The sequence below is a fragment of the Podarcis vaucheri genome (assembly GCF_965113315.1).
Source record: "Podarcis vaucheri genome assembly, chromosome: 1".
Lineage (NCBI taxonomy): Eukaryota > Metazoa > Chordata > Lepidosauria > Squamata > Lacertidae > Podarcis > Podarcis vaucheri.
In genome coordinates this window covers 51544991-51571292 of record NC_138759.1, presented here as the reverse complement: position 1 = coordinate 51571292, position 26302 = coordinate 51544991, and the positions used below count along the sequence as shown (strand labels likewise).

Sequence of the window (26302 nt, the reverse complement as noted above, 5' to 3'; positions counted from 1 at the left end):
CCACAAAGCCTAATGTGTGTATGGGACAAGTTTTGCCTCAAATAAAAATTACTTCCAGAGAATAAGCAGGTTGATTGGTGCAACCTTACACCCTCTAGGGGACTTTAGTATACCTGTGCCTTTAGTTTAAGTGCTCTGTAGGGGGTGTAAGCATACATCAGCAGGAACTGGAATGCTGTGGTGAAGGAGTAATTTTTTTAAAGATTAAGAATTCAATCACATAAACAGCAAGTGACAAATTTAGGTTCTGTGTGCAAATTTTTGTGTTTTTAAGGGGTTAAAAGAAAGACATATGCCTCATACATGCATAAGGGTACCATTCCACGAAGGTAATTCTTTTTCTTCAAGGTGTAGCAACATAACAGCTGCCTTAGTCAAAGCAAATGCTTTATTTTAGCCCATCAGGTAATAATAGAAAGTAAGAAAGTTCCAGATCCAACTCTTGATCCTGGTTTCTCAGCCAAAGCCTGAATAATAAGCTTCAGGTGCAAGAATCAGGCATAATATTGTAGATTGGCTTTCTTCTTGGCCTGGACTTCCAAGATTCCTTCCATGTAATCTTCATGGGTAAGCTCTGTAGCTCCATGCCGTAAGGCAATCATCCCCTGATCCAAAGAGAAAAAGGATGGCTCAGGAAAAAAACCTAATAATGCATCACAGAAAATTGCCACTCTTTTGTGTTGAAGGCACTCTCCCCAGTTCAGCATCAGCTGCCGAGGACAGTTTCTCAAAGGAAGCAACATTGGGGGTGGGGTGGGGTAGATCTACTTACCGCTTCCACACACACAGCCTTGCACTGTGCCCCATTGAAGTCATCTGTGCAACGAGCCAGCTCTTCATAATTCACATCAGGGCTGCAAAGAAAGAAATTATGTTTTCAAAATTAAAAAGGGGAAAAGAACTCAACTGGAAAGGACACACAAAAACTTCCTGAGAATGCTTCAACGTGAAAGCTAGGGCTGTGAAATGTTCAGTGATAAAAATTAATTTCTGCACCACATAAAGCAAAAAACCTGCCCTCTGTATAAAATTAAGCACACTTACTGTATTTAAATTTGAATTAATTATTCTGATTTGACAAGTCACAGGGAAAGGAAAGAAGCAATGAGGGGTACTAAAGCCCCACTTGATCACTGGAAATATTGCTTGGCTGTCTCTTAGATTTCTGAGATTACAGCAAGTACCACCCAGCGCTAACATGTGTTTAAAGCCATAAAGATCAGAACTGAGCTCTGAGAAAGTCAAGATTCTTAAGCCCAATAGCATAACCTGTGCTCCTACTGAATCCAAGACAAGAACACTCTATAGTTTACTTATGACAAGGCCTGGAGAATAAAAGAAGAGTACTATTGCCTGCAACCCAGCCATTTCCACAAGCTGACTTCATTCCTTTTTAATACCTGACATTCATCTTGCGTGAATGGATCTGCATAATCCTGGCTCTAGCCTCCTCATTGGGCATTGGAAACTCAATCTTACGATCCAGTCGTCCTGAACGGAGTAGAGCAGGATCTAGGATATCCACACGGTTAGTCGCAGCAATCACCTGGATAAGAGAGAACCCAGAAACAGTGATTTTAGTGCTCTGAGATGCAGGTGAACCTATTAACATCTTCCTCATCAAAATGGCTCCGAAAGCCACTCTGTAATCTCTGCTTGCAGCATGCCCACCTCGTACCCTCAAACAAAGGAAAGTTACCTTGACTTGTGTGTTAGGTTGGAATCCATCAAGCTGGTTCAGCAATTCCAACATGGTCCTCTGTACTTCCCGATCACCAGCCTTTTCACTGTCAAATCTGGAAGAAATCATGGTATAAAGTCAACTTTTGTTACACAGCATATCCCTTGCAGAAACCTTATTTTCTTGTTCACCATACAAGTATAAGCCTAATCTAATTGTTACTGCAATGTCATCATAGTCAGTGAAGCAAATGACTCCCCTATGGCCTGGTAGCACAACCACCATTTGAACCTTCAGAAGCATGGATTTTGCATGTGTCATGTAAACATACTATTAGTTACTGTGCCAGTGTTAATAGGCCAATATCAATGGGCTAATCAAGATAGGTGATTGGGTCTATGCTGCTGACATGGGAAACAGTAGTATGATTTAGGACAATTCTATCTGACTTCAATTAAAATGCCTGCTGTAACAACAATCATCAGTAGGTACTGGAAGTTCAACAGGGAGGGGACCTGTCTGACCTCAAGTGGAAAGAAGTTCCACAAATTTGGGCCCAAAATGCGGAACACATGGCTCCCGGTGGATACAAGTTGTGCATCCGAGCCATGGGGAAGCACTAACAGTGATAACCCCAAAGACTTCATTGATGGGACAGAGATACTAGGCAGTTCTTGTGGTCTCCTGGATCCAAGTTGCTAAGGTTGATACAAGAACCTAGAACTTGACCTAGTAGTTTACAGGCAGCCAATGCAAGCTTTTGAACACCAGACTTCTGTGCTGGTGAAAGTCTGTCCCCATGAACAGTCTAGCCCCCGCTGGAGCTTCCAGACCAGGCCCAAGGGTAGCCCCATTCAGAGCACATTGGTAACCTCAAGACTTGATTATAGCAATGTATGAATCACTATGGCCAGACTATTCCTGTCCAAAAACAGCTGTAGTTGATGTACAGGCAACCACCAATTGATGTGTGACTAGGAACGCAGCAACCTAGCAGTGGATGGAAAAGGGGGCCTGATGGGGCAAAATGGACTTATGCATGCTCTGCTGATGCACACAGGGGTCAGGAACCGAAACCCCATGCAAATCTGCTGTTGCCTGTATACGGAGCTAGCTTATAAGGAGGGTGGTTTTTCAACAGCTACCATGGATCTCAATTAGGACTACAAAAGTTCAGCCATCTTTTCATCTAACATATATTCTTACAGAAATCAGGAACGATTCTATCAATGCTTGTACATTACAGTCTTATTTGGCTTCACAAAGGAGCCTGGCATGATTTCCAAATCATATACAGTCCCAAGATCTTACCTTTTTGTGCCAATGGCATCAAGTTCATCAATAAAGATGATAGAAGGTGCTTTCTCCTTGGCTAATGCAAAGGCATCTCGCACTAATTTGGCTCCATCTCCAATGAACATCTGCACCAGCTGTGGGCCAGCCAGCTTCAAGAATGTAGCCTAGAGAGTGGGTAGCAGAAAAGGAAAGTATATGCAGGCTTGTGGGTTCTGCACAAGTGTGGTATCCCAGGCAAACATATTTTGTAATAAATACAGTATTTTGCATCCTAACAGTATACACTTCCATAAAGTAAAACAACTTAAAAAAACTAATATTGAAATAAAATAATCAAATCAAATGCAGTATGAAAGGATTTGGATTTGAAGCATGGACTACGCAGCTGTGGAATCACCATACAGACCCCTACCCAATACTAAGACAGTTCCTGGACTTTGGGAATTCAACATCAAATCTTACCTTTGTCTGTGCAGCACATGCTCTTGCTAAAAGTGTCTTTCCTGTTCCTGGAGGTCCATACATGAGGACCCCTTTAGGAGGCTGGATACCCAGGTTTTCAAATTTTTCTTTATGATTCATTGGCAAGACAATCGCTTCTACCAGCTGCCAAGACAGAAAGAGATGATGAATCCCTACCATGGATCATGCTGCCCATTAATCCACACTCCAGGACAGGTATTATTTATCATTTATAAAGCACCTAAAATGTATCCAATGCCGCAGACATATTAAGAACAAGACAATCCCTGCTTGCAGGCTTACAGCTTAAAAGACTGCCCCCCCCCCCGCCTCTTGTTCTCACCTCTTGGATCTGTTTATCCAGTCCCCCAATATCACTGTACTGCTCTGTAGGCCTCTCGTCCACCTCCATGGCTTTGACCCGTGAGTCATATTCTGTGGGCAGGGTCTCCAGAATCAGGTAAGAGTCCTTGTTCACTCCCTGCAGATATAAGTTCAGGAATTAGTCTTTACTCCAAAACCAACATCTTCATACTCAGGTCATGCTCTCTGCCCCTCCCCCCTTTTAAATTCTCTTGTGTTATTGTTGCAAATCCATCAAGAATCTGTCAATTAAACATTAGAGTTACTATTTCTGGGCATTAGATGAACCAACAAGCACTGTTGCACTGGTTTAATTTTGGACTCCATTTTGAAATCAAACAAGAGACTAGTCTTTACTTTAAAGCAGAAAATAGTTACTAAACTGTGAAAAGCGAACAGCCACGGACATTCATGAAAAGGAATATTTGTCATCATAAGTCATGTTATAACCACTAGTCTGAGGCATAAGAAAAATAATTCTTGTATGCACCAAGATTCAGCATCAGAGGAGTAAACAAGAACCCCGTAATAAGACACCAAGCAGTACTTTTGTGAAGTGAATCTCAGTGTTCATAAGTATCCAATATTTCTTTAAATAGAATTCTCTTTTGGGGGGAGGTGGGGGTCTTGATAGGCTACAAAAAACTCTTGTTATTGCCGGAGAGGCACAGAGTGTTTTTAAAATGTTTTATAAAAAAAATTTTCTGGATTTTTGTATGTGGGGGGTGGGATTGATGTTTGGTTGGGCTTGGGGAATTATTATTTTTTTATTTTGATGTTTTTGTAATTTTTATATTTTTTGTTTGTATTGTTGTATTGGTTTTGTTTGTTTGTTTAAGGTGTTATTTTGTTTTTAGGGGGAGGGGTCAGGGCTGCCGGGGAGTGGGCCCCAGCCCACAAAATGGCTGGGGCATGTTCCACAGGGGGGGATGCACTGGGACAACCGATCTCAGTGATCACGGGTAGGAGGAGGAGTTACGCTAAGACCAGACCATGTCATTACAGAGGAGGCAGGTTTAGTCGTTGTCTGAGGACTATCCCTGCCTCCGGGTCTGGTCCTGTCCGGACGGATACTAGAATCAGCAAGGGATACCACATAGCCTGAAGGTGCTGCTGTGCAATGCCAGGTCAATGATTCAGAAGACCACTGCCATCCATGACTTGATCATGGATGGAGGATTTGACCTGGCATGTGTAACAGAGACTTGGTTGGATGAAGCAGATGGGCCTGTTCTTGCCGCTGCTTGTCCACCAGGTTTCTCTTATGCACAGCAACCCAGGTCATGTGGGCGGGGAGGGGGGGTTGCAGTGATTTTTAGGAAGTCATTAGTTTGCACCAGGCGTCCTATTGGGAAGACCCAGTTTTCTGAGTGCATGTTCTGGAAGTTGGGCAATAGGGGCAGTACAGGATTCCTTTTGGTGTACCGACCTCCCCGCTGCGCCAAGGATTCCCTGCCCGAGCTGCTTCAGGTCGTGGCGGATGTTCTCCTGGAGACACCTAGCTTGGTCGTCCTAGGGGATTTTAACATCCATGCCGACACGACCTTACAAGGGGCCGCTCGGGACTTCGTGGAAAGCATGGCCTCCATGGGGCTGTCCCTGAATAAGTCTGGCCCAACCCATAGCCGTGGACATGCCTTGGACCTGGTGTTTACCTCTATGGATGTTGGTGATCTGACACTAAGTAAAAGCGAAACGAAAGAAGTGCCATGGTCAGATCACTTCCTGGTGCAACTGGACTTCTCTGCGACCCATCCCCTCTGCAGGGAGGTGGGACCAATTCGGATGGTCCGCCCCCGCCACTTAATGGATCCAAATGGTTTCCAGAGAGTGGTAGGGGATGCTTTATCCCATGTTGATGGCCTTTCAGCTGATTCCCTGGTGGCCCGCTGGAATGTGGAGTTAACCAGGGCTATTGACTGTTTGGCTCCGAAGCGCCCTCTCCGATTGCATGGAGCCCGGACAGCCCCGTGGTTTTCCACGGATCTGAGGGCAATGAAACAATCGTTGAGACGGCTAGAGCGCCGGTGGCGGAGAACTCATTCCGAATCTGACCGGACACAGGTTAGAGCTCAACGTCGAGCCTACCAAGTGGCGATAGCGACGGCGAAGAAGAATTTCTTCACCGCCTCTATTGCATCTGCAGAAAACAGCAGCAGGAGACTTTTTCAGGTGGTTCACAATTTAGCGGAACCACCTGCAACATCGGGGCCCAGTACGGGCCACATGTTCTCCTGCAATGATTTTGCAAAGTTTTTTGCAGATAAAATCGCTCAGATTCGGGAAGAAGTAGACTCCACCGTGGGAGCAGGGCCGGGGCGGGAGAGTGCAAGAGTTCTGTCTGGTCAAGTTGAGTGGGATCAATTCCAATCTGTTGCCTCCGAGGATGTGGACAGGCTGCTTGGACGAGTGAAACCAACCACCTGTCTCCTGGATCCTTGCCCATCCTGGCTAATAAAAGCAAGCCGGGAAGGGCTGGGTGATGGGCTTCGTGGGGTGGTGAATGCTTCCCTCCATGAGGGGGCCTTCCCAGACCCGCTGAAAGAGGCGGTTATTAAACCGCTTCTTAAAAAACCATCTCTAGATGCGGCCACGATGGCCAACTATCGCCCAGTCTCAAATCTTCCATTCCTGGGCAAGGTGATTGAGCGAGCGGTTGCCGAACAACTCCAGGCACGCCTGGAAGAAGCGGACCATTTGGATCCCTTCCAGTCGGGATTCAGGCCTCATCATGGGACTGAAACTGCCTTGGTCGCACTGGTTGATGATCTCCGGCGGGCTAGGGACAAAGGTGAGAGCTGTTTCCTAGTTCTGCTGGATCTCTCAGCGGCGTTCGATACCATCGACCATAGCATCCTTCTGGACCGTCTTGAGGGGCTGGGAGCTGGGGGCACTGTTATACAGTGGTTCCGCTCCTTCCTCCTGGGCCGTGTTCAGAAAGTGGTGGTGGGGGATGAGTGTTCAGACCCCTGGGCTCTCACTTGTGGGGTGCCTCAGGGTTCTGTCCTCTCCCCCATGCTTTTCAACATCTACATGCGGCCGCTGGGAGAGATCATCAGGAGGTTTGGGCTGGGTGTTCATCAGTATGCGGATGATACCCAGCTCTACCTCTCTTTTAAATCAGAACCAGTGAAGGCGGTGAAGGTCCTGTGTGAGTGTCTGGAGGCGGTTGGAGGATGGATGGCGGCTAACAGATTGAGGTTGAATCCTGACAAGACAGAAGTACTGTTCTTGGGGGACAGAAGGCGGGCAGGTGTGGAGGATTCCCTGGTCCTGAATGGGGTAACTGTGCCCCTGAAGGACCAGGTGCGCAGCCTGGGAGTCATTTTGGACTCACAGCTGTCCATGGAGGCACAGGTCAAATCTGTGTCCAGGGCAGCTGTTTACCAGCTCCATCTGGTACGTAGGCTGAGACCCTATCTGCCTGCGGACTGTCTCGCGAGAGTGGTGCATGCTCTGGTTATCTCCCGCTTGGACTACTGCAATGCACTCTACGTGGGGCTACCTTTGAAGGTGACTCGGAAACTACAACTAATCCAGAATGCGGCAGCTAGACTGGTGACTGGGAGCGGCCGCCGAGACCATATAACACCGGTCTTGAAAGACCTGCATTGGCTCCCAGTACGTTTCCGAGCACAATTCAAAGTGTTGGTGCTGACCTTTAAAGCCCTAAACGGCCTCGGTCCAGTATACCTGAAGGAGCGTCTCCACCCCCATCATTCTGCCCGGACGCTGAGGTCCAGCGCCGAGGGCCTTCTGGCGGTTCCCTCATTGCGAGAAGCAAAGCTACAGGGAACCAGGCAGAGGGCCTTCTCGGTAGTGGCGCCCGCCCTGTGGAACACCCTTCCAGCAGATGTCAAGGCGATAAACAACTACCTGACATTCAGGAGACATCTTAAGGCAGCCCTGTTCAGGGAAGTTTTTAACGTGTGATATTTTATTGTATTTTTGGTTTTTATGGAAGCCGCCCAGAGTGGCTGGGGAGGCCCAGCCAGATGGGCGGGGTATAAATAATAAATTATTATTATTATTATTATTATTATTGGAGGGCCACTTTTGGGTTAGCCACCCCTGCTGTACAGCATTCACACATACCTCAGCTGCATTAAAAGGGAAGTCTACTATGGACTTAAATCAAACAGCTAAGAAATATTGGCTGAACAGATTGCCTGGGGTGGCAGTTTACTAAAATGTCATAATAATTCTCAAGACAATTAGGGATACCTCATTTAAGGTAAACTATCCGGCGCTGTGGGTTAAACCACAGAGCCTAGGAGTTGCCGATCAGAAGGTCGGAGGTTTGAATCCCCGCAATGGGGTGAGCTCCTGTTGCTCGGTCCCTGCTCCTGGCAACCTAGCAGTTCAAAAGCACGTCAAAGTGCAAGTAGATAAATAGGCACCGCTCCGGCGGGAAGGTAAACAGCGTTTCCGTGCGCTGCTCTGGTTCGCCAGAAGCGGCTTAGTCCTGCTGGCTACATGACCCGGAAGCTGTACGCCAGCTCCCTCGGCCAATAAAGCGAGATGAGTGCCGCAACCGCAGAGTCGGCCACGACTGGACCTAATGGTCAGGGGTCCCTTTACCTTTACCCTCAACAGTATATCATGAAAAACAAATGGCTGCTTATGGTTGCGCAGAGCAGAAACTACTCACCACCAGATCTCCAGGCTTCAGTTTTTCAGCATCAACCAACCCAATCACAGGCAGGAAATAAGTCTGTTGAAGAAAATGCAATGTATTAACATTAACAAAAGTATTAACATCAACAAAGTATTGACCTAGGTGCCATCAGTTCTCCAAATGCTCAACACAACAAATAAATCTAAAATGCACTCTTAAAACCTAAAAAAAGCCCTAGCTTAAAAATGCCTGCTGAAATAAAAAAAGGTTTAAAAGATATGCCAGGTAAGCTTCTATTGGGAGGTAATGTCATGATCTTTAGTGTTTTGTGGAGGGGGGGCAAAATTCAATAGCTATTTTCAATGGGTTCAATGGATCCGTTTGTTTGTTTGTTTGGTTGGTTGGTTGTAAGCTGCTTTGGGTTGTTCTGAGCAAAATAAAGTGACTAACAAATTTAATAAATAATAAAACAACAATCCTTTTTGCATGTACAAAATCCCAGATTCAATCTCTGGCACCTCCGGTTAAAATGGTTTAAGGTAGCTTCATATATGTGTGTATAAATGACAGCACTCTCAAGAAGCTGTTCTCACCTGACGAGTTGAGGTCTTGATCACAGCACACTTGCCCTTCCTTTGAGAATCAAGGTCAATATTTGCTCCATCCTCCTCTTGGTCATTGGGATCAACATCTAGCAGCTAGAGGTGCAAAGAGACCAACAGGAGTGCAAGCATACCACAATTAATCACATCATAATCCTGGCTGACAATTACACACAGCAATGGAAAGAAGCACTAAGTTATCCAGCAACTATTAAGAGTCTTTGAGGCCTCCAGAATTATCTTGGTCCATCACTCCTTTGCAGGGGAAATCAATAGGTACAAGTCAGTAGGCAGTTTCGCCTATTGCACAACAGCTAGGAAATATTGTGTAATATAGGCAGACACCATTTAATTTATTAAGCATTTACTTATATCACCCTTTAGCCAAACAGCTCCCAGGGTAGGTCACTGCAAAATATAAGCTAATAACCAGTGTCCAAAAGTTGTCTCAGTATTTTCCCCTAAGTTTTAAAATGAAAAGTAGTCCCCATTAGAAATGCAAAGGGAGACTGCAGATTGCTGCCTTTGCCAAGAAATGTAGGTCCTCTTTGCAGTTGATTCATTTATGACTATTTTTCAGACTAGCAAATTAAAGCACAGGGAGAGAGACAACTGTCTTCATATATACTTGGAAGTTAAGTTCCATTGTCTTCAGTGGGGTTTACCTAATAAATTTATTTAGCACTGCAGCCAAAAAGTTGCATCAAGAAATCAAACTGAGCTAGTGAAAACTATGAAAGGAACTCTGCAGCAACGACAACATTAGAAATAATGCCTTTTAAAACAAACATACATATTTTAACAGGCCAAGTGCTTTCTCCACAGACTCCATCCATGTTCTCTTTGCAGAACCTGTTTAGCACTACCATCTTAAGCCATCTTCTAAAGCACCAAAGGATCGTCTCATGTGCACAAATAAGAAACAATCAATCTTAGCAGCATCCATTTTACTATTGGCATAAGAAACTCACCTCTATGACATTGGAAACAAGATATGGCAGTGTTTTGTTTACTTTTATCTTCTCACTGTTCTCTTTGATCTTATCTTTCATGGCTTGCAGCTCATGGGTTACTCTCAGCACCTCACTCTTCATGATCTGTAAATTCCAAGTAAGATATTACTTCAAAAAACAAGCATCAGCGTAAGTATGTTCATGCAAGTCTAGAGAGGAACAACTAAACAAAAAATAAAAGGAAACAAATCTGCTGAGAAAAAAAGAAGCAGCAAAAATCATTTGACCATAGTAGAAGAAAACGGAACAGTCTCCCAACAACTCTCAGCTAATTCTTCTCACAGAGCTATAATTCTCAGAGCTCCCTGGGAAGACAGATTTACTATTAGACTAATAGTAATTGTAATTGTAGCTCTGTGAGGGAAATAGGGATGGCCTAACAATGCTCAGGACTGTTAACTACACTTCCCAGGATTCTTCAGGGGAAGCCATGTCTGTTTAAAGCGGTATGGTGCTGCTTTAAATGTATAGTGCAGCCAGGACTTAAGTCACACTTAAGTGACTGGGCATTTTGCCTCGAAAGGCAGGCCTAAGAACAGGTATGCTAGGTGACGAGAACGGCCTTAAGGGGAAGGGCGAGCCGGGTGTGTGTGTCTCGATTACAGGAACTAAACAGAAAAGACTGAAAAGGGACAATGGCAACCTGGAGCCACCGGCTCTGCCAGCCCAGCCCAGCGCAACCTCACCTTGATTTCGCTGTCCAGCAGGCGGGTCCTCTGCACGATCTCTTCCGTGGACATCTTGAGGACCTCCTCGCCGATCCCATCCTAGGCAGAAACACAGAGTCATGGCCAGAAGCAGCCCGTCTCTTCAGGCCCGGCTCTCCTCACCCACCCAGGACCCTTCCGCGGAAGCCACGGGACGGCCCGACCGGGGGAGCTTCTGCCGCCGAACAGTACCGAGACCACGGGGTCCCCTTTCACCCCCTGCGCCCTCATCCGTCCGTCCCCCCATCTCCTCACCTCCGCTTCATCCCAGACCGACGCCATCTTTCTTTAGCCACACTAGCCAAGCTCCGCCTTCGAAGCAGCAGATTCGACGCGCTTGGCGAGAGCAGCGATAATGACTCTCTTTGCAGTGGTGACCGACGTCTCTCAATGTTCCCCGTCTCTCTTTAAAGCTGAGTTACCACAGTTGCCTTTTCCTTAACCCAGCGAGAAAACATGGGAAAGTCGAATCTGCCGAAGCAGGTGGAATAGGCGATTTCCCTACACTGGAGTCATGTGACCACGCGCTCAAATTCGCTGAGTGATGGTCTTTCCTTAGCTCCTTAGTAGAACTTCGAGCGGTTCCGCTGCCATCTTAGTTTAGGGCAGCGGCGGAAACCTCGGACGACTTAGCTTCATAGAGATAAAAACCTCAGGAGGAGCACCCTTCCCCTAGTCCTCAGTTCGATTTCGGTTTTACACTGCGGGAGGAGGAGGAGGGAAACACCCCGTTTCAGAATGCGGGTAAACAAACACAAATGCGCCTGGTATGTATTATTTTGCGCGTATGTGAACGAAGGAATGGACAGCTCAGCTAGGTTTTCCTTAGCTATAACAACCTGATGCAAGCTTTTTATTCTTAACAGTATGCTGCCTCGTCCCCACCAAAACGTGTGGTTGACATAACAAGTTCATTAAACGAGGTTATTATATACCGTTTGCTGGCAGGGCTGGAAAACGGGGGCCAGCAACAGGGAAGGAGAGAGACGAGGGAAGAATGAGTACGGAGGCCAGCTTAGCTTTAAAGCCTTTTAGGGATATAATATTCAGGCAGTCAATTAACTGTGAACTTTCCCTTTAAAGTGCTCAGTTAATTGGCAGCGTCTCAATGTTCCCATGCGCTCAACGTCAGGTGGTTCAGACGAAAGAACACCCTTAGCGCTCTTCTCCTTTGCAATCGCCGTTATCTACGTAAAATGTGTTTACTGTGTAATAGAGCAGTTGAGACCGGGATCTGAGTCATGTTTCCACAATAAAGACCGCTGCCAAGTCGTTCTCACTCAGTCCCCCATCAGATAGGTGGAGATCGTGACCCACACTTGGTTAAAATTCTCACGCAGTCTGCAATATAGGGATGCTAAAAGTGGACTTCATTAGAGGGTTGTCACATAAGCCACTGTCTCTCGCAGCATGCCACCATCACATCGGCAAGATGGATTATTAATAATGGGTGACATCATGCTAAGAGATGGTTGCAAGCCACCCTCAGCCTCAGCTCTCCTGCCTCCACAACCCATGCTAGGAAATCTGCTAAGATTCTGCACACACGTAGCATAAGAAATCCACAAAAACCCTAACAAACATACTGATTTAATCCCTCATCTGCACTTAGGGTTGCTCACAAGCCTTTTCCAATTCTCCTCAAATAGGTCTTGCATTAAAAATGCCATTCTCTTCTCTCTACATTCTGGTTTTCTTCTTCTTGTTGTTGTTTTGATAGGAACACAAAATGCAACAGTATATTAATAAAAAATGATGCTAACTACAGCATGCATTACTGGGTTAAAAACTGCTTTTAATGTTTGTGGGCGGTGGTGATGGGAGAGAGAACAGTGTTAAGGTAATTTGAAAATACGGAGTCGTTGGCTGATACAACTTTATTGATTCCAGTATAAATAGTTTTACCGAATGTATAAATATACTGAAGACAACATAATTGCAGACAGATAACTGCTTCTGCTTGTGTAACATCACAATACTATGGCAAACGAATAAAACAAAAGAAACATCCCCCCAACAAACACCTTCCCTCACCCTGGGCCCAAGAGGCTTTCTCTTTGTAGTCCCATGCAGCAACTGGATTTTCTGCAGGAGCAGAACAGAGTGGCTCTCAAGCCAAATAAATCCAATACTCTGGGCAGAATCCCAAGCACACTGTGGCAGACACAAACACATTGCTGAAGGACAGGTGGAGACATCACAGAGCTGAACATTCTAAGGCAAAAGAAGCTTGAATTTGATAAGTCAGGTAAGCTCATCAAGGGATCCTATTTTATATTACGGATATCATATACATTTCCCAAAGTATATACAGGGAACTGCTGCTAGGCATCCAATACATGCCATGAGGAAGTAACTTAAAGCGGTACTTGGGAAATGGCTGGTACCTCTCCATAGCTACATCATCCAAGTAGTGTGTTGTCATGATAATTTTGTTTCCCACAAGGAATGAATAAAAACAAGGTGTGTGGTATGAGTGTCAGAACTGGACCTGGTAGAAACTACCAGAAGCAGCAGAACATGAGAATGAGAGGACTGGGATCACAGGAAGACATGCTAACCAACTCCCTTCAAAGAACAGAGGTGACATATTGGTTGTGATAACTGGTTTTGAGGAAAGAGATGTCAGAGAACTCCAGGTAGACATCCACAACTCAGATGTGTGGAATATCAGGGAGCAGAGAACTAGGTCCACATGTTGCATCCAGTCTGCAGGAGACCCTCTTCCTACCCATTGGTTCCCCATCTCCATACCATGAGCCTAAAATGTTCCAGCTATTTGACACTTATCGAATGAGCTCTCTTAAATCATGGATTCAGTGGATCACACAAATCCTGGTTTAACAGATGAGCGCCGGCAATTGGGGCAACCACGTGTCCCATTGGTCTGAAGGCACCTGCAGTGAAAAAGAAGAACACCTTAAGCTGGAGTGTAGAGGAGGTCCTAACTTAAATAACTAGTCCTTAGGGAGGAATAGGACCTGATAATTACTAATTACCTATACTCATAATTGAATCATTGGAAAGAACCACAAGACCATCTAGTTCAACCCTCTGAAATGCAGGAATCTTTAGCCCAGCATGGGGCTCAAACCCACCACCCTGGGAATAAGAGGCTCATGGTCTACCAACTGAGCTATCTCAGTACAGTATTTAAGATACAGGAATAAGGCACATAACGGTACCATTAAAAAAACACAGCCACACAAATCAATATTCAGAGTAGACTCATTGAAATTAAAGGACATAAGCCCACTGATCTCAATGTATCGACTCAGAGTATAACTTAGTCACTCACTGTTTTCCAAATCTGTTACAGGGATGCTTTCTTTTTCATTGAAGAAAACTAAGCAACTCATTTGCTGCAATTTGTGGGTTTTATCCACTCACATTAACCATTAGCCATGGCTATGCTACCAACCTGTTACATTCTCTTTTTTATTTGTTAATATTTGATCTGCTATTTACTACATGCTAAAGTTAGCCTTGCCAGATTATGGATGCCAAGATTTCTCATCCATGAGGTCATTTGCTGTTTTCTTTTTGATGCTGGCCTCCAGGACCTCTTTGTTTACAATCAGACTTCCAAACCACTCCTGAACTCCCCTAGTTTCATTCCATGCTTCTGCAAAGCATGGAGTTGCTCCATTCACTCGCTCTCCCCACTTGCCTGTTGCATTTCCCACCATGTAAGGCAGCATTTAGTAACTCACAGCGACAGATTACCCCTTCTGCTCCTTTTTTAATGCACAGCATATGCTAAATTTGGACAACATTTTGGAATAGATGACCTTCAACTACTTCCTGATTTTATTATTCTAATTGCTCATTTTGGAGTAGACATCAAGCACAATCCATCCTTTCTTCCAATTCTCCACATTTTGCGACTAGTTTGTGGTGCAATATGACCTAGTTCCTACTGGGTCATAAACTTCAATATACCTCCCTACCAACTTCACTACAAAACAAGAGTTGTGTCATTAACAGCAGACCTTCATTAGTTAATAAAGAATTCATTCATTCATTCACCAACATCCCCCAGTCAATTCAGCTCTATCACTTATGATCTGATGCATCCCTTCCTGTTACTTACTTTATATGGAAGACATGGGAGCAGGGCAAAGCTTGGAGCTGGTGGTTCTTGTCTCCAATGGATTCGCCACACATGCCACAGTAAAGCTCCATTTCTTCCACACATTCGTGAAACTTCACCACATGGTTGCGAAGCTCCCGCTGCTGTCCCTTTGTGCGGTAGATGCCTTCACACAGGCAGTGAACCTTCAGCAGGCCAAGCTGTGTGGAGATGGGGAAAGACGGAAAGGGCATCACAGAGGACTAGCCTGGCTTTCTGCGGATCCAGCCATTTGAATCCTTAATCAACAATAAAACTTTCTCTTTTACAACTTTCTGACACCTCTATCACCTCCTGTGTCTCCCCTTGTGCTCCTCCTTGTCCTCTACCATCTGCCAGGTTAGTCTTCTCTCACCTAGAACTCTTGTTTTTGTAAGGTGAAAATCTTACAACATACATATTAATCAAGCTTGATGAAAATGTCCCTCTTTTCAGGTTCAGTGGACAATTTCCCACATTAACCATACTCTGAGGAGACCCAATGAAGTTTATGGACATTTACAATGATTGCCTCTCCTAAACCATCTGTAAAACGAGAGTGGTTTTTTTCTCCTCAGTGTAGTAGCTACCATGCTAAGCTGAAAGTTATAAAAAGCTAGGAATAGCTCTTTTCTTCCTTTTCTATTAAGATGGCCTCCCTCCACCAAGGGCGCAGCTTACATTATCAATTTACACTAAAGTGTTCTCCTGAAGAATCCTGGGAATTGTATTTTGGTGAGGTGTTGCAGTTTCTGTTAGGAATTCCTATTCCTGCTCCCTCAAAAGGACCCTGGTGAAAGGAATTGACTGTTAACCAATTACAAGTCTATAGTTTTCCATCAGCACCAGGGCCTTTTAAAAGTGTCTTCTTATGGTGATATTGTGCATTCATTTTCACTAGGGAGCTGCCTTGGAGGCCTGTTAAGCAGAAAGCTGGATTCAACTTTTTATATCCTTTCTTATTTAGAGTAGACCCATCAAAGTCAATGGTCATTGATTTCAGCGAGTCTCCTCAGCATATGACTTAGATGGACACAACTCAAATATTTTAAATAAATAGAGCAGATTACCTCATAATTGGCACAAGGAATTGGCAGTGAGAAGACTTACCTTGTTTCCTAGTCCCTCTGCCAGCTCATAAGCCTTCTCGATACTTTCTAGCGCCTGTGGGAAATGAAACAAGCTCACTATGCTGCATATTACTGTAGATGAGACAGAAATAAATCCATTTTATGCAGCTTTCATGTTGCATGCCGAAACACACCTCAGGTGAAAAGGCTATGGCTTTAGCTTGATTTTTTTAAAAAAATTATTACAATCTATTGTGTGCATTTCTCCTATATATACTCATATTGGATAGCTCACTGAAAACTTCAACTCAACCATGCAGTGGCAGTGAAAAAGCCTAGTTCCACCCTAGAGATTATTAGGGAAGGAACAGAAACTAAGATGGTCGATTTGGTAAGGCCTTTTGTGGAAATCTACGGTGCAGCTACATGGTCCTGCTTGCCACATCTGATTTATCGCTGTTGGCATCTATCTGTCTCAAGGGACAATGGAGTGCGTCTCTAGGGGCGAACTCAAACCGCTGGAGAATCACAGCGCCCACAGTGGCTGCAGAAACTGGTAACTTGTAACTGCTGCCTCCCACGCTGGAGAGCTGCAGATTTCCCATCTACCCCTGCCATGAAGGAATCCTTAGTCATACTCTCTGTGAATGGTCCGTGAACATATCTGAGCAGGAAGGCATTGTCTCTGTCTCTTCATGCTCACTAACCCTGAAAGAAAAACCACCGTACTGTATCTATTATGGGAACAGGTAATCTTAATGTTTCACGGTTATCTCCAGATTGCCCTTATTATGAACTTTTGAATTTCCCCAGCCACAACCAAGGATCTTTGGTCGGAACTGGCTGTTACACTTTCCTATAAAATGAGCATAGAACTGAAGAAATAAAGTGCCATGGTGATAAGCATCAATCCCCCTCTGCTCCCCATTTGCTACACTGGTGTCTTAGGCTACTTCTTAATTCATGTAATAAAAATCAGGCCACAGGAACATTGGATTGGTACAGGCTAGCCTTACCAGTGCGAATAATATTTAAGGTGGTAACTGCGAGGGCCAAGTTGTTGGGATTTAGGGGAAATAACTGAAACAGAAGAGATCGAAGGGGAATCAAGTGTCATCTATTCAGCTTTTCAGTTTAGCCTATCACTGACCTTGTCCGATTCCTTCTGAATCACCCAGCACTTGGCCACGCCCAGCAGCACCTGAATCTGTCCCAGACGGTTCCCAATCTCGGTCATGATGCTCATTGAGGAATCGTAACGGGGGAATGCTGTCTGCAGTATAAGAGAGGTCAATCACTCTCCAAGCCTTATAACTTCATCTCCAGACTGCTTTTGCCTGTTTCATACCTGCAGGAGCATGCAGAGCTTGTCTGAGGCCCAGGACAGGAGTCTTGTTAGAATAAAGTCAGAAACTCAAACAAAAAAGCAGTAGGTCTCTGGCAAGGCACCTCAGCTGGCTTAGTCGTGGGCAAGTGTACCTGGCTGCCCCCCATCCCACTCCGCATGGGCCTGCATACCTGTATATCTGCACGGCTGCGGTGGATATCAGCAAAGCAAAGCAGGCATTGTGCCTGCAAAGGACGATCTCCATGCTGAAGGGCAATCTTCATTGACTCCTAGCAAGAAAATGTCACAGAATCAGAATTTAAACCTTGTCAACCACACCATAGATCTAGTTTGCTCTAAGAATTTTGCATCTACTTGGGGGTGAGGGTGTTCATATATTGTATATTGGTCTTGTGCCCCATTTGCACTGGAGAGCCCTCACCCATGTTATCTGCTGGCAATAAGAAAGCAGGAGTATACTTGTATGAGCTACAGGGCATATATTGCAATAGATGCCTTTATCTATGTGGGAATATACTTTGCACTATGTCAGACCTTCTGTTTGTCTATCTAGCTCAATACTGTCCACTCAGATTGGCAGAATCTCTCTAGGGTCTATTTGACCTTTTAACTTGAGATGCCAGGGAGTGAACTTGGGATCCTTTGCTCACAAAGCAGGTCTGTTGCCACAGAATTACAGTCCATCCCTTGCTGACCTGCAGAGACCTCTCATTCTCTTTTTTTAGCGCCTCACCACCTTGTACCTCACAGCATTCCATTGCGTCGGCCAAGCGCCCCAACTTCCGATAGGCCACAGCCATGTAGTACTGACTCATCGCGCGGTACTTTAGACTCCAGCCCTTTCCATAATCATTCACCAGCTCCGCAGCCTTGCATGGAAAGAACAGGGCTTTCTCATAGTCCTTAAAAAGATAAGAGACAAAAGCAGGGACAGAGGTGGGCGGGAGAGAAGCATGAGACCCTTAAGACTGCTTGTGGAGCAGCAAAGAGCCTGTCAAGGTAATAATGGGAGCACCTATCTCCAGTTCTGCAAGCAGGCTGAAATCTAGTCCCTAATCAGTCAGGCTGTAAGGTGCATGCATTGTATGGTATGTACAGCAGACATGCCTATTTCTGATCAATCTCTTAATTCCACGACCTCTCATAAATTAGAAGATAAAACTTAGCAGATTTACAAACTCAACTATTTTCAGTAACTTAGGGAAACCCACCTACTCTGCACACTGCTGTTGCTCTTCAAAGGGACTTGCATCTCATTGTACAGATTTTAGTGAGCACCAGTTTGGGGAAAGGGTTTGAGTCTTTTACAAATCCCCAAATTTAAAGTGAGAATGCATTAAAAACAAGTGTTGCCCAGGGTCAGGGGGGCTATTGCCCCAGAATAGGAATATGCTTGTTTTCCCCAGAATTGGGAGAATTTCCTTCTCAGAAATGTAAAGCTTTAGGGGGGAAACCTGCCAAACCCTCTCCAATGGAAAACACTGGCACTAGCAGTGCTTTCCCCCCCTGGGGGTGCTCAAAGGTACGCAGTACCAGCACCTTTTTCCCCCTAGAAGAAAAGCACTTATTAAAAGTGTGGCACTTACTCTAACAACTTTATGGCGAGTACTTTTTCTTCTAGAAGAAAAGTACTAGTACTTTGGGATTCATTCACACAAGTGAGGCAGTAGTTTATTGAGTTATTTGATAAAACATTGTCCATGTTGATGGGCACTGCATTCACTTTCTCAGAAAATTCTATATGTGACAACTAATCAGACACAACCACACCACATGACCAAAAGGTGCTATAACTGCAGTTATACCTTGAAAATGATAGTGTAAGTAAGTTATAAATGTTACAGTCCCCCTTAAGCACATTTACCTTGTGCACAATCAGCTTTATTTGCTTGGCAAATAAGTAAATAAATAAAAGGGGGATGGAAAGGGGGCAGCTGTCCAGGGGGAAAAGACTTTGGCAATCCCACCCGCCACTGCACCCAATGTGTTTTGATTTTGTTTAGACCAAAATTTGGTTTAGTGATTGCTGGAATGTAACCCCTGCGTAATTTGCAGGCTTTCTATACCAAAACTGTAATATATGGAGCAGCCTCAAAGTCAAGCCCTTCTTTAAGGACTGCCAACTTGGCACTGCCACCTTTGCTAACTAGGCAATCAGTGCCTTTCTCCTCCTGTTATTGTTGGCAAGGGTTGTCAGGATCTTTTCAGCCTGCATGATGGCTCCCCACACTCATTGTGGGGCAGCCTAAGAGGGGGCAAAGGTAGCTGCCTGTCACCAGGATACTTTCCCAACCTCATCCTGCACATTACATGACCAAACCACAGTCTGGACAGGCCCATGGACATTTGTCCGCATGCCTCAAATTCCTTCTGCTCCTGCCATATTGTCCAGCCTCTTAACTGCAGTCCCTCTCCACCTCCTGCCTGAGCAGTACCCACCTTGAGGTGTGTGTAGAAATTCCCTAAGCTGCAGCAGACCCGGCACTCCAGCATCTTGTCGTCATTGTTGTGGGCGTAGCGCAGGGCTTTCTCAAAGCACTCCAGAGCCTTCTGGAAGATGCTGAGGCCGAGGTAGGCATTGCCCATGCTGAGGCTGACTTGGCCATTGAGCTGCAGGCTCACTGTGGTGCCTTGCATGTTCAGGCAGGTCTTGCAGTAGGAGATGGTTTTTTGGAATTCACAGAGCTTCTCATTGCTCCGAGCCAGATTCAGGTAGCTCTCTGTAAGGTAGTCCGGATCCTCCAGCTCCCGGGCTGTGTCAATCTGCACAACTGCAAACTTCCAGCAGAGAACAGAACATTTAAGGAACACCATCTCTGTTGCTAGAAAAGATACCGCTGATGCATTCAGGTGCATGATGCACTGAGGAGCTTGGAGTTAAGAATACAGAGGTATGATACACTGGGTGAATTAAGGCCAGAGGTGGTGGTTTAAGCAGATGCGGGAGACCTTCATGACAAAGAAGCCTCAATAGTAGGTATACGGAGGAGAAGCCAATGGTCACAGGAGGAGACAGAAGGTGAGAGAGGGAGGAATTTAAACCTCCTTCATTAGAGGTTTTTAAGCAGAGCTTGGATGGCCATCTGTCATGGATGCTTTACTTGAGATTCCTGCATTGCATGGGGAACCTTCCAACTGTATGATTCTATCATTTTATGAATCTCAATGGGCATCATAATTAATCCCCATTCCTCACAGCTATACTACTGTAAACTCCAATGATTCCATTCAGTCTATTGCTAGCTAAGGTCAGTTTTCTTCCTACTCAATTATCCTTACCAGAGTTTCTGTGTGAGGGAATTTCAGGAAAGATATCTTTCAGAAAAAATCGAGAGTCCTTACCCATCTCCTACCCTGTCTTTTTATATTTCAGTTCTGGCATTTTCAGAAAGATGGCAGCAGTATGAGAATGGACTGAATTGCTCCCTAAATAATTTGTTTTGGCTTATTTTCAACTACATGAAATATTGAACAGCTTTAACGAAACTAATTTTCTTAAATAATTAAATAGCTGTGCAGGTCCCACTCTCAACCACTAAACACTGTGATATCCGATCACTCTCATGCCTCCCTGGCTCAGTCTTCCCATTGCACTGCAGTCTGCTGCTTTTTGGCTTGAAAAACTAATCGTTTTCATGGCTACTCTGTCTGCTTTCTGCTTTAACCCTATTATTTGAGTGGAGGTTAGCGGGGATAAAGGACTAATTGCTGAAGAAAACTGTTATGTGTGGGGAAGCTAAGAGGGCAGAGGGCGCTACCAGCAAATTCAGTGGTATAACTAAAGCTGATTTAGAGATCTGGTGAAACAAAGGTGCTTCCCCAAAAGGTTGGACTTTTTGCGGCAAGAAAAGTGACTAGAAACATGGGATGCGGTAACATCTAACCTCCCCACAAGCAAAGAAGAAAGAATGCTCATTAAATAGCCAACATGGCCTCATCTCCTTTGCAAAGAAATCAGGATGAATGCTCAATAAGCAGGTAATCTGGAAGCACGCTGGGCGAAGAAAGGGCTTTCTTGTATAAGAAGTGAGTCAGAAATGGTAGGATATTGCTGCCTTGATTTTTTAAATTAAGCTGGTCAAAACCCAAATGCAATATAATTAAGTAAAACAAACCACTCCCAACTCTTTTTCTCTCTCTGCTACATCTCCTTACTGTGGGCTGCTTTCCTTCCATAGCGAAAAGCGCGTCCTGGGTAAAGCAGTCCTAACAACTCTTTCCATTAACTTGCTTCCCTTCTGTGTATCATTAAGAAAGGGATTAATTGCAGGATGCTGATCCCTGGAATTGAACCCTAGACCAGCCCCTCTTCAACTCACATAGCTTTTGTCATCCAGAACTTTTGCCTGTGGTCTCTCCTTTAGTGTTAAACAGGTGCAACTATGTCCTTTCCCAGCTAATTAAAACCAGCTCCCATCCTAGATTTGAGGCAAAGAATTAAGCGCCATCTTGATGAACAGAAGTGCTTGGCAAGGCTTTCCATTTATAAATTGTTTATTCCAGAAGGTTCTCCAAACTTAGGTCCAGGTCTCTTAATTTAGACTCTGAAGTATTCAAGGCAAGGTATCTGTATCATTTCCAGCATCTTGATGAAGCACACGTTAGAGATGAAGTCATCTTAGCTAAATTAAATGTTTCACAGGTTATCGTCCCTGTTTATTATTTTAAGGCTTAATATTAGATATAAGCCAATGCTGTCCATGCATGTTTGTGCATGCACTCGCGCACTCCCCCCCCTCTCTCTCTGTGTGTGTGTGTACTGAACTCATGCACTCGTACAACTAGACTTCACCTTCTTTGCTCTTCTCACCTTCAGAATCTGCTCTAAAGAGTTGGTACACCCTCCAGAGCAGATTTTGGGGGTATAACGGGGGTGGGGAGATTGGAGGGAAGGGAAGTCTCCTTGCTCAAGTGCAAGCCTGCTCGCACAACATTGGATTCTACTGTGTCATTTCAAGCCTGCTGACTCATTTGTTTTTCTGTGGTTTAAACCTGTATTTCCTAAACTTGCGGCTCCATCATTCCTGACCACTAGTCTTGCTAGCTAGGGATGATGGAAGTTGTAGTCCAACAACAGATGGAGACCCAAATTTGGGAAACCCTGACATTAAACCTTTAAAAGCTCCTGTCAATATTTTGGTCAATTTGGAACTCTCCTGCTCTCCATTTATCTGCAAAGCCTCCATCGCCTTGTTCCTGCCTATCCCTCTGCACTGATCTCCAAACATGTACCTTCTTGTGACCCTCACTCATCCATTCCTACAACCCTCAGCCATCCAAAGGGAGCCTGCTCCTTGCAATGCCTTCCCCCTTTCCCCCTTGCTGTCCTGGAATGCCCTCCCAGAACACTTAAGAATATAAGAAAAGCGCTCCTTTGCAAACTGGAATGCTCCTGGCCACTGTGTATGGGTTTGAGCATCATTAAGCACCTCCTCATCCAATGCATCTGTTCTTACCTAAGAAGCACCTGGCTGTGAGCTCTTCAAGATGGATTGCATCACTCAGAGGCCTGCACAGAGATTAATGCACTTGGCTTTGTGGAAGATGTGACAAGATTAAACATGAAAACCAAACTGAGGAAAGGACATTAAACAACTGTTGGGGTGGCTAATTGTTGTTCTTCTGCAGCCCCTCTTTTAAGTTTGTGTGCATACCTATTTGGACTGTGAGCTCTCTGGGGCAGGGCTGTATCCACCTGCCCATGTTTATGTTTCAGACTTTAGTGTTTTGGTTCTATAGAATCTCTTGTGTGGCTATCACTTGGTCTTGGGGCTCAGTGAACCCTCAAATGAAACACTTGCAGATGCTACTAGTACATGCTGCACTAGCAAGAAATTAGGTTCCCAAGTATTTTACTGAAGGGACCACTAGTGGAGCTGAGTCTCTGTTGAAGGTACACTGGCCAGCACCCAACCCACGATATACAGATAATCCTCCCACAACTGTCTACACTGCACTTTTCCTACAACTGCCTTAAAATAAGGGTGACTTAACCTTTGGCCCTCCAAATGTTGCTGAACTACACTGTAGTCATAAAAGACGTAAGTGCAGGGCAAGTGGCTGTGGCTTGGCTGAAACTGCCCCACAGGCCAAAGGGGGAGGCCTGGGGGCTGGGTGTTCCCTGCCACTGAACTACAGCCCCCACATATCAGCTACACTGGCTGGGGCTGATGAGATATGGAGGGCTCACAGATTCACCACCCCTGCCTTCAAAAGAACTAGTGTCATGTAGTGGCCAATAAGAACAGAGATTCTGGAAGATCTGAATTCCAGTCTCGTCTCGTTGGATGGCCTTTTGCAAAGCACTTACAACCCAGTGGTTACTAGCCATGATGGTTGTATAGCTTCCCTCTAGGATCAGAGGCAGCACGTCTCTGAATACTAATTGCTGGGGAACAACAACAGGAGCATCTAATTGGCCACTGTGGGAAAGGGGATGCTGGACTAGATCGCTCTTTGGTCTGATCTATAAGGGCTCGTCTTTTGTTTACCCCTCACCCCCTGGTTAGGTCATCACAAGAAGGTATGCAGGGTGCTTTGAACATTTAGGGGAAGTTCTGGCAACCCTGACGAAGCACCATTGGGGAGTCACTGCCTTACTGGCACCAGACCATAAATGCTAGTAAAATGATAACAAGAAAGGACTGTCTGGCTATTGTTGCTGATTTATTTAATTTGTATAACCCCCTTCTTCTGAAGATTGCATAATATGACAGATGAGTCACTGAAATCAAAGGATAGCCTCAGGGCATTGCCTCCTGAACAGTTATGCACACTTTCACACGCAAATAATGCTTTGCAAAACTGAACAATCTTCTACAATAACACAACATGCTTTGGCTAGCACAATTACGTTCCTGGGAATTAAACATCAAAGACGGACAATCTAAGAATTTCTGGGGATGGAGAACTGGGAGCAGAGATGCAGGATGGCAATTTACAAATATAAGCAATTTACAGGACCTTTCAAGAGCAATTCTACCAAATCCAGGCTCACTGTATTTGCAGTTTGTCTGCTGAACTGCTCCCCAAAGCCTGCTTGCCCACCACAGCTCCCACCCCCTTTTTAGTGAGAGAAAAGAGCAGGCATTCAGCGTGAAATCTGCTTTACCTTTAGCATGTCTTTGTACCTGCCCATCTCTGAGTGAGCGGTGATGAGGCAACCCAGGACTCGAAACCTGCCAGCAGCATCCGTGCTCTTTTCCAAAACTTTCAACCAAACTTGCAGGGCCTTTTCTGTCTGGTTGGACTGGTAAAGTTGGAGTCCTTTTTCTATCTGCTGCTTTGTCTGGTCCTGACCCATCTCCTTTGTGCTCAAGAGCGTCATATACTAACCTGCCAGGACAGCAGACACACCGTGAAACACAATAAAGTTGGTGCTAAAACTGGAAGGCAGATTTTACCATTCGGAAGCTCTGGACCACAGGAACCTCGGACGATTCAGATGAAGGAATGTCAGCAGGAGATGGCAAGTGTGGCCACCAAGGTCTTAGGGCAACCATCCTAATATTCTAGGCTAGCATCTTGGATGCTGCTGTCCTGCTAGAACTTCCTAAGACCCAAATCAATGAACAAAAGAGGCGGAAGACAAAAAAAACCACTGCAAGAAAAGAAGAGAAAAATCTCAAGTGGCTGGAGTGAAATTCAATCGGAATGGCCACTCCTGTGCCCCTCCCCTCCATTGGTGACAGCTGTGCCCGCCAATCCTGGTCACATGACTTCACAGGAATGCCAGTCTTGGTAACTCCCAAGGTCAGAAAGCAAGCCAGAGGCAGCCGCTGTCCTTCCCTCTACGTTGCTTTTATAAATATACCAGAGAAGGCCTCCTTTGCTGCTGTGGTATAGCAAATTAAGGCTTTCATCCATTTCCATTCTAGCATTAAACAGACTCTAAGAGCACTAAGGGTTTATGAGTAGCCTAACCGTGAAATGAGATGTGTGGTGCTTGGCACAATGGCCAAGAACGCTGCCTTCTTTAGGATTCCAAACACACATCTTGGAAATCTGAGTATTAAATGCAGAAGAATTTAACACCGAGGATCATTTCGCACATTAAACAGCAGCAAACCTCAGATTGCCACATAACATACATTCCTAAGAGGGCTGTTGACAGTCACAGCTCCCTAATGAGTGAACGTCTCTGCTATGTGTATTTGTGGCACTCATCCTCTTAATACTTAGGAACACACTTTATCTTAGATGTACATTTAAAGTGTAACATTTGAAGTGGCTCTGAAACATTATTTGCCAGCTATGAACTTAACTGGGACCTTTTTCATGCAAGTGTAAAGCTGAGCTTAGGGAACTTGGCACCAATCCTCACATTGTATTTCGGTATTCTCCGGTCCATACTTGTATGAAAGCATGTGTTTTGTAATGCGGAAACTGCTGGTTGGCCCAGTGCACACTGAAGAGTCAGTTCCTGTTATCAGCCTCTCAATGAATGCATTCATGGGGGGGAAACCCTACATTACAAAAACTGTTTTATATAAGTACAGATACGCACGTGACAAAAATAGCTATGACTGGTACTCAGCATGACAGATTGTGGCACATCCATATTTTACTGAAGGTGGCATATTAGTGTACAGATTAATACAAATGAGATATATTCATGGAGCCTATGGCTGTCAGTGGTTACAAGTTATAGTGGCTATGACTATCATATCTGAGGCAGTATGCCTCTTAATACCAGTTGCTTGCAATTATGAGTGAGGGGGCACTATTGTGCTCAAGTCCTGACTGTGGGCTTCCCAAAGGCATCTGGCTGGTCACTGTGAGAAAAGGGATGCTGGACTCGATGGGCCTTTGGTCTGATCTAATAGTCCTGTGAGCAAAATCCTGGAATTCTTGGACTCTAGTGGTTGACTAGTTACTAGGTGAATTAGGGCCACATGCATAGTGGTAGAAAATTCTTAGTAGCATGTTCACAAGAGAGAACTATACTAATAGGTCTAGAAGAAACTAGAAGAAAAAGACACAAGTTTCTCCATCTCTCACAGCACAGCTTCATTAATGAAAATGGCTGAAC

The 26302-nt window shown here is 45.0% G+C and overlaps 2 protein-coding genes across 3 annotated transcripts; both read right to left on the bottom strand.

The window, feature by feature from the left end:
* Nucleotides 1–245: 245 nt before the first annotated feature.
* On the bottom strand, nucleotides 246–11166 carry PSMC3 (proteasome 26S subunit, ATPase 3). Its single transcript, XM_082225973.1, has 12 exons — nucleotides 10998–11166; nucleotides 10722–10802; nucleotides 9994–10119; nucleotides 9014–9118; nucleotides 8454–8516; nucleotides 3783–3920; nucleotides 3440–3583; nucleotides 2993–3141; nucleotides 1700–1796; nucleotides 1401–1546; nucleotides 773–854; nucleotides 246–605 (listed from the first exon to the last, which is right to left on the bottom strand). The coding sequence occupies exons 1-12, from the start codon at nucleotides 11022–11024 to the stop codon at nucleotides 495–497; spliced, it is 1269 nt and encodes a 422-aa protein (XP_082082099.1). The 5' UTR covers nucleotides 11025–11166; the 3' UTR covers nucleotides 246–494.
* A 1355-nt stretch (nucleotides 11167–12521) lies between these two features.
* Nucleotides 12522–24598, bottom strand: RAPSN (receptor associated protein of the synapse; the record flags this gene model as incomplete). Of its 2 annotated transcripts, none has more annotated exons than XM_082226043.1 (8): nucleotides 12522–13639; nucleotides 14836–15035; nucleotides 15964–16017; nucleotides 17074–17196; nucleotides 17442–17540; nucleotides 18015–18173; nucleotides 19711–20085; nucleotides 24383–24598. In XM_082226043.1, 8 exons carry the CDS (start codon nucleotides 24596–24598, stop codon nucleotides 13567–13569), a joined length of 1299 nt encoding a protein of 432 aa, XP_082082169.1. In that variant the 3' UTR covers nucleotides 12522–13566. The 2 variants fall into 2 exon arrangements, with proteins under 2 accessions (XP_082082169.1, XP_082082168.1); XM_082226042.1 differs by having other exon boundaries at nucleotides 12526–13639; nucleotides 19711–20049.
* Nucleotides 24599–26302: the final 1704 nt, after the last annotated feature.

Coding starts and splice junctions, on each gene's coding strand:
- PSMC3 (XM_082225973.1), bottom strand. CDS start 11,024: ATGGCGTCGGTCTGGGATGAAGCGGAG. Junction 8,517..9,013: donor TCAAGACCTCAACTCGTCAG/GTGAGAACAGCT, acceptor TTTCTTCAACAG/ACTTATTTCCTGCCTGTGAT. Junction 3,921..8,453: donor TGAAGCCTGGAGATCTGGTG/GTGAGTAGTTTC, acceptor TTATATCTGCAG/GGAGTGAACAAGGACTCTTA.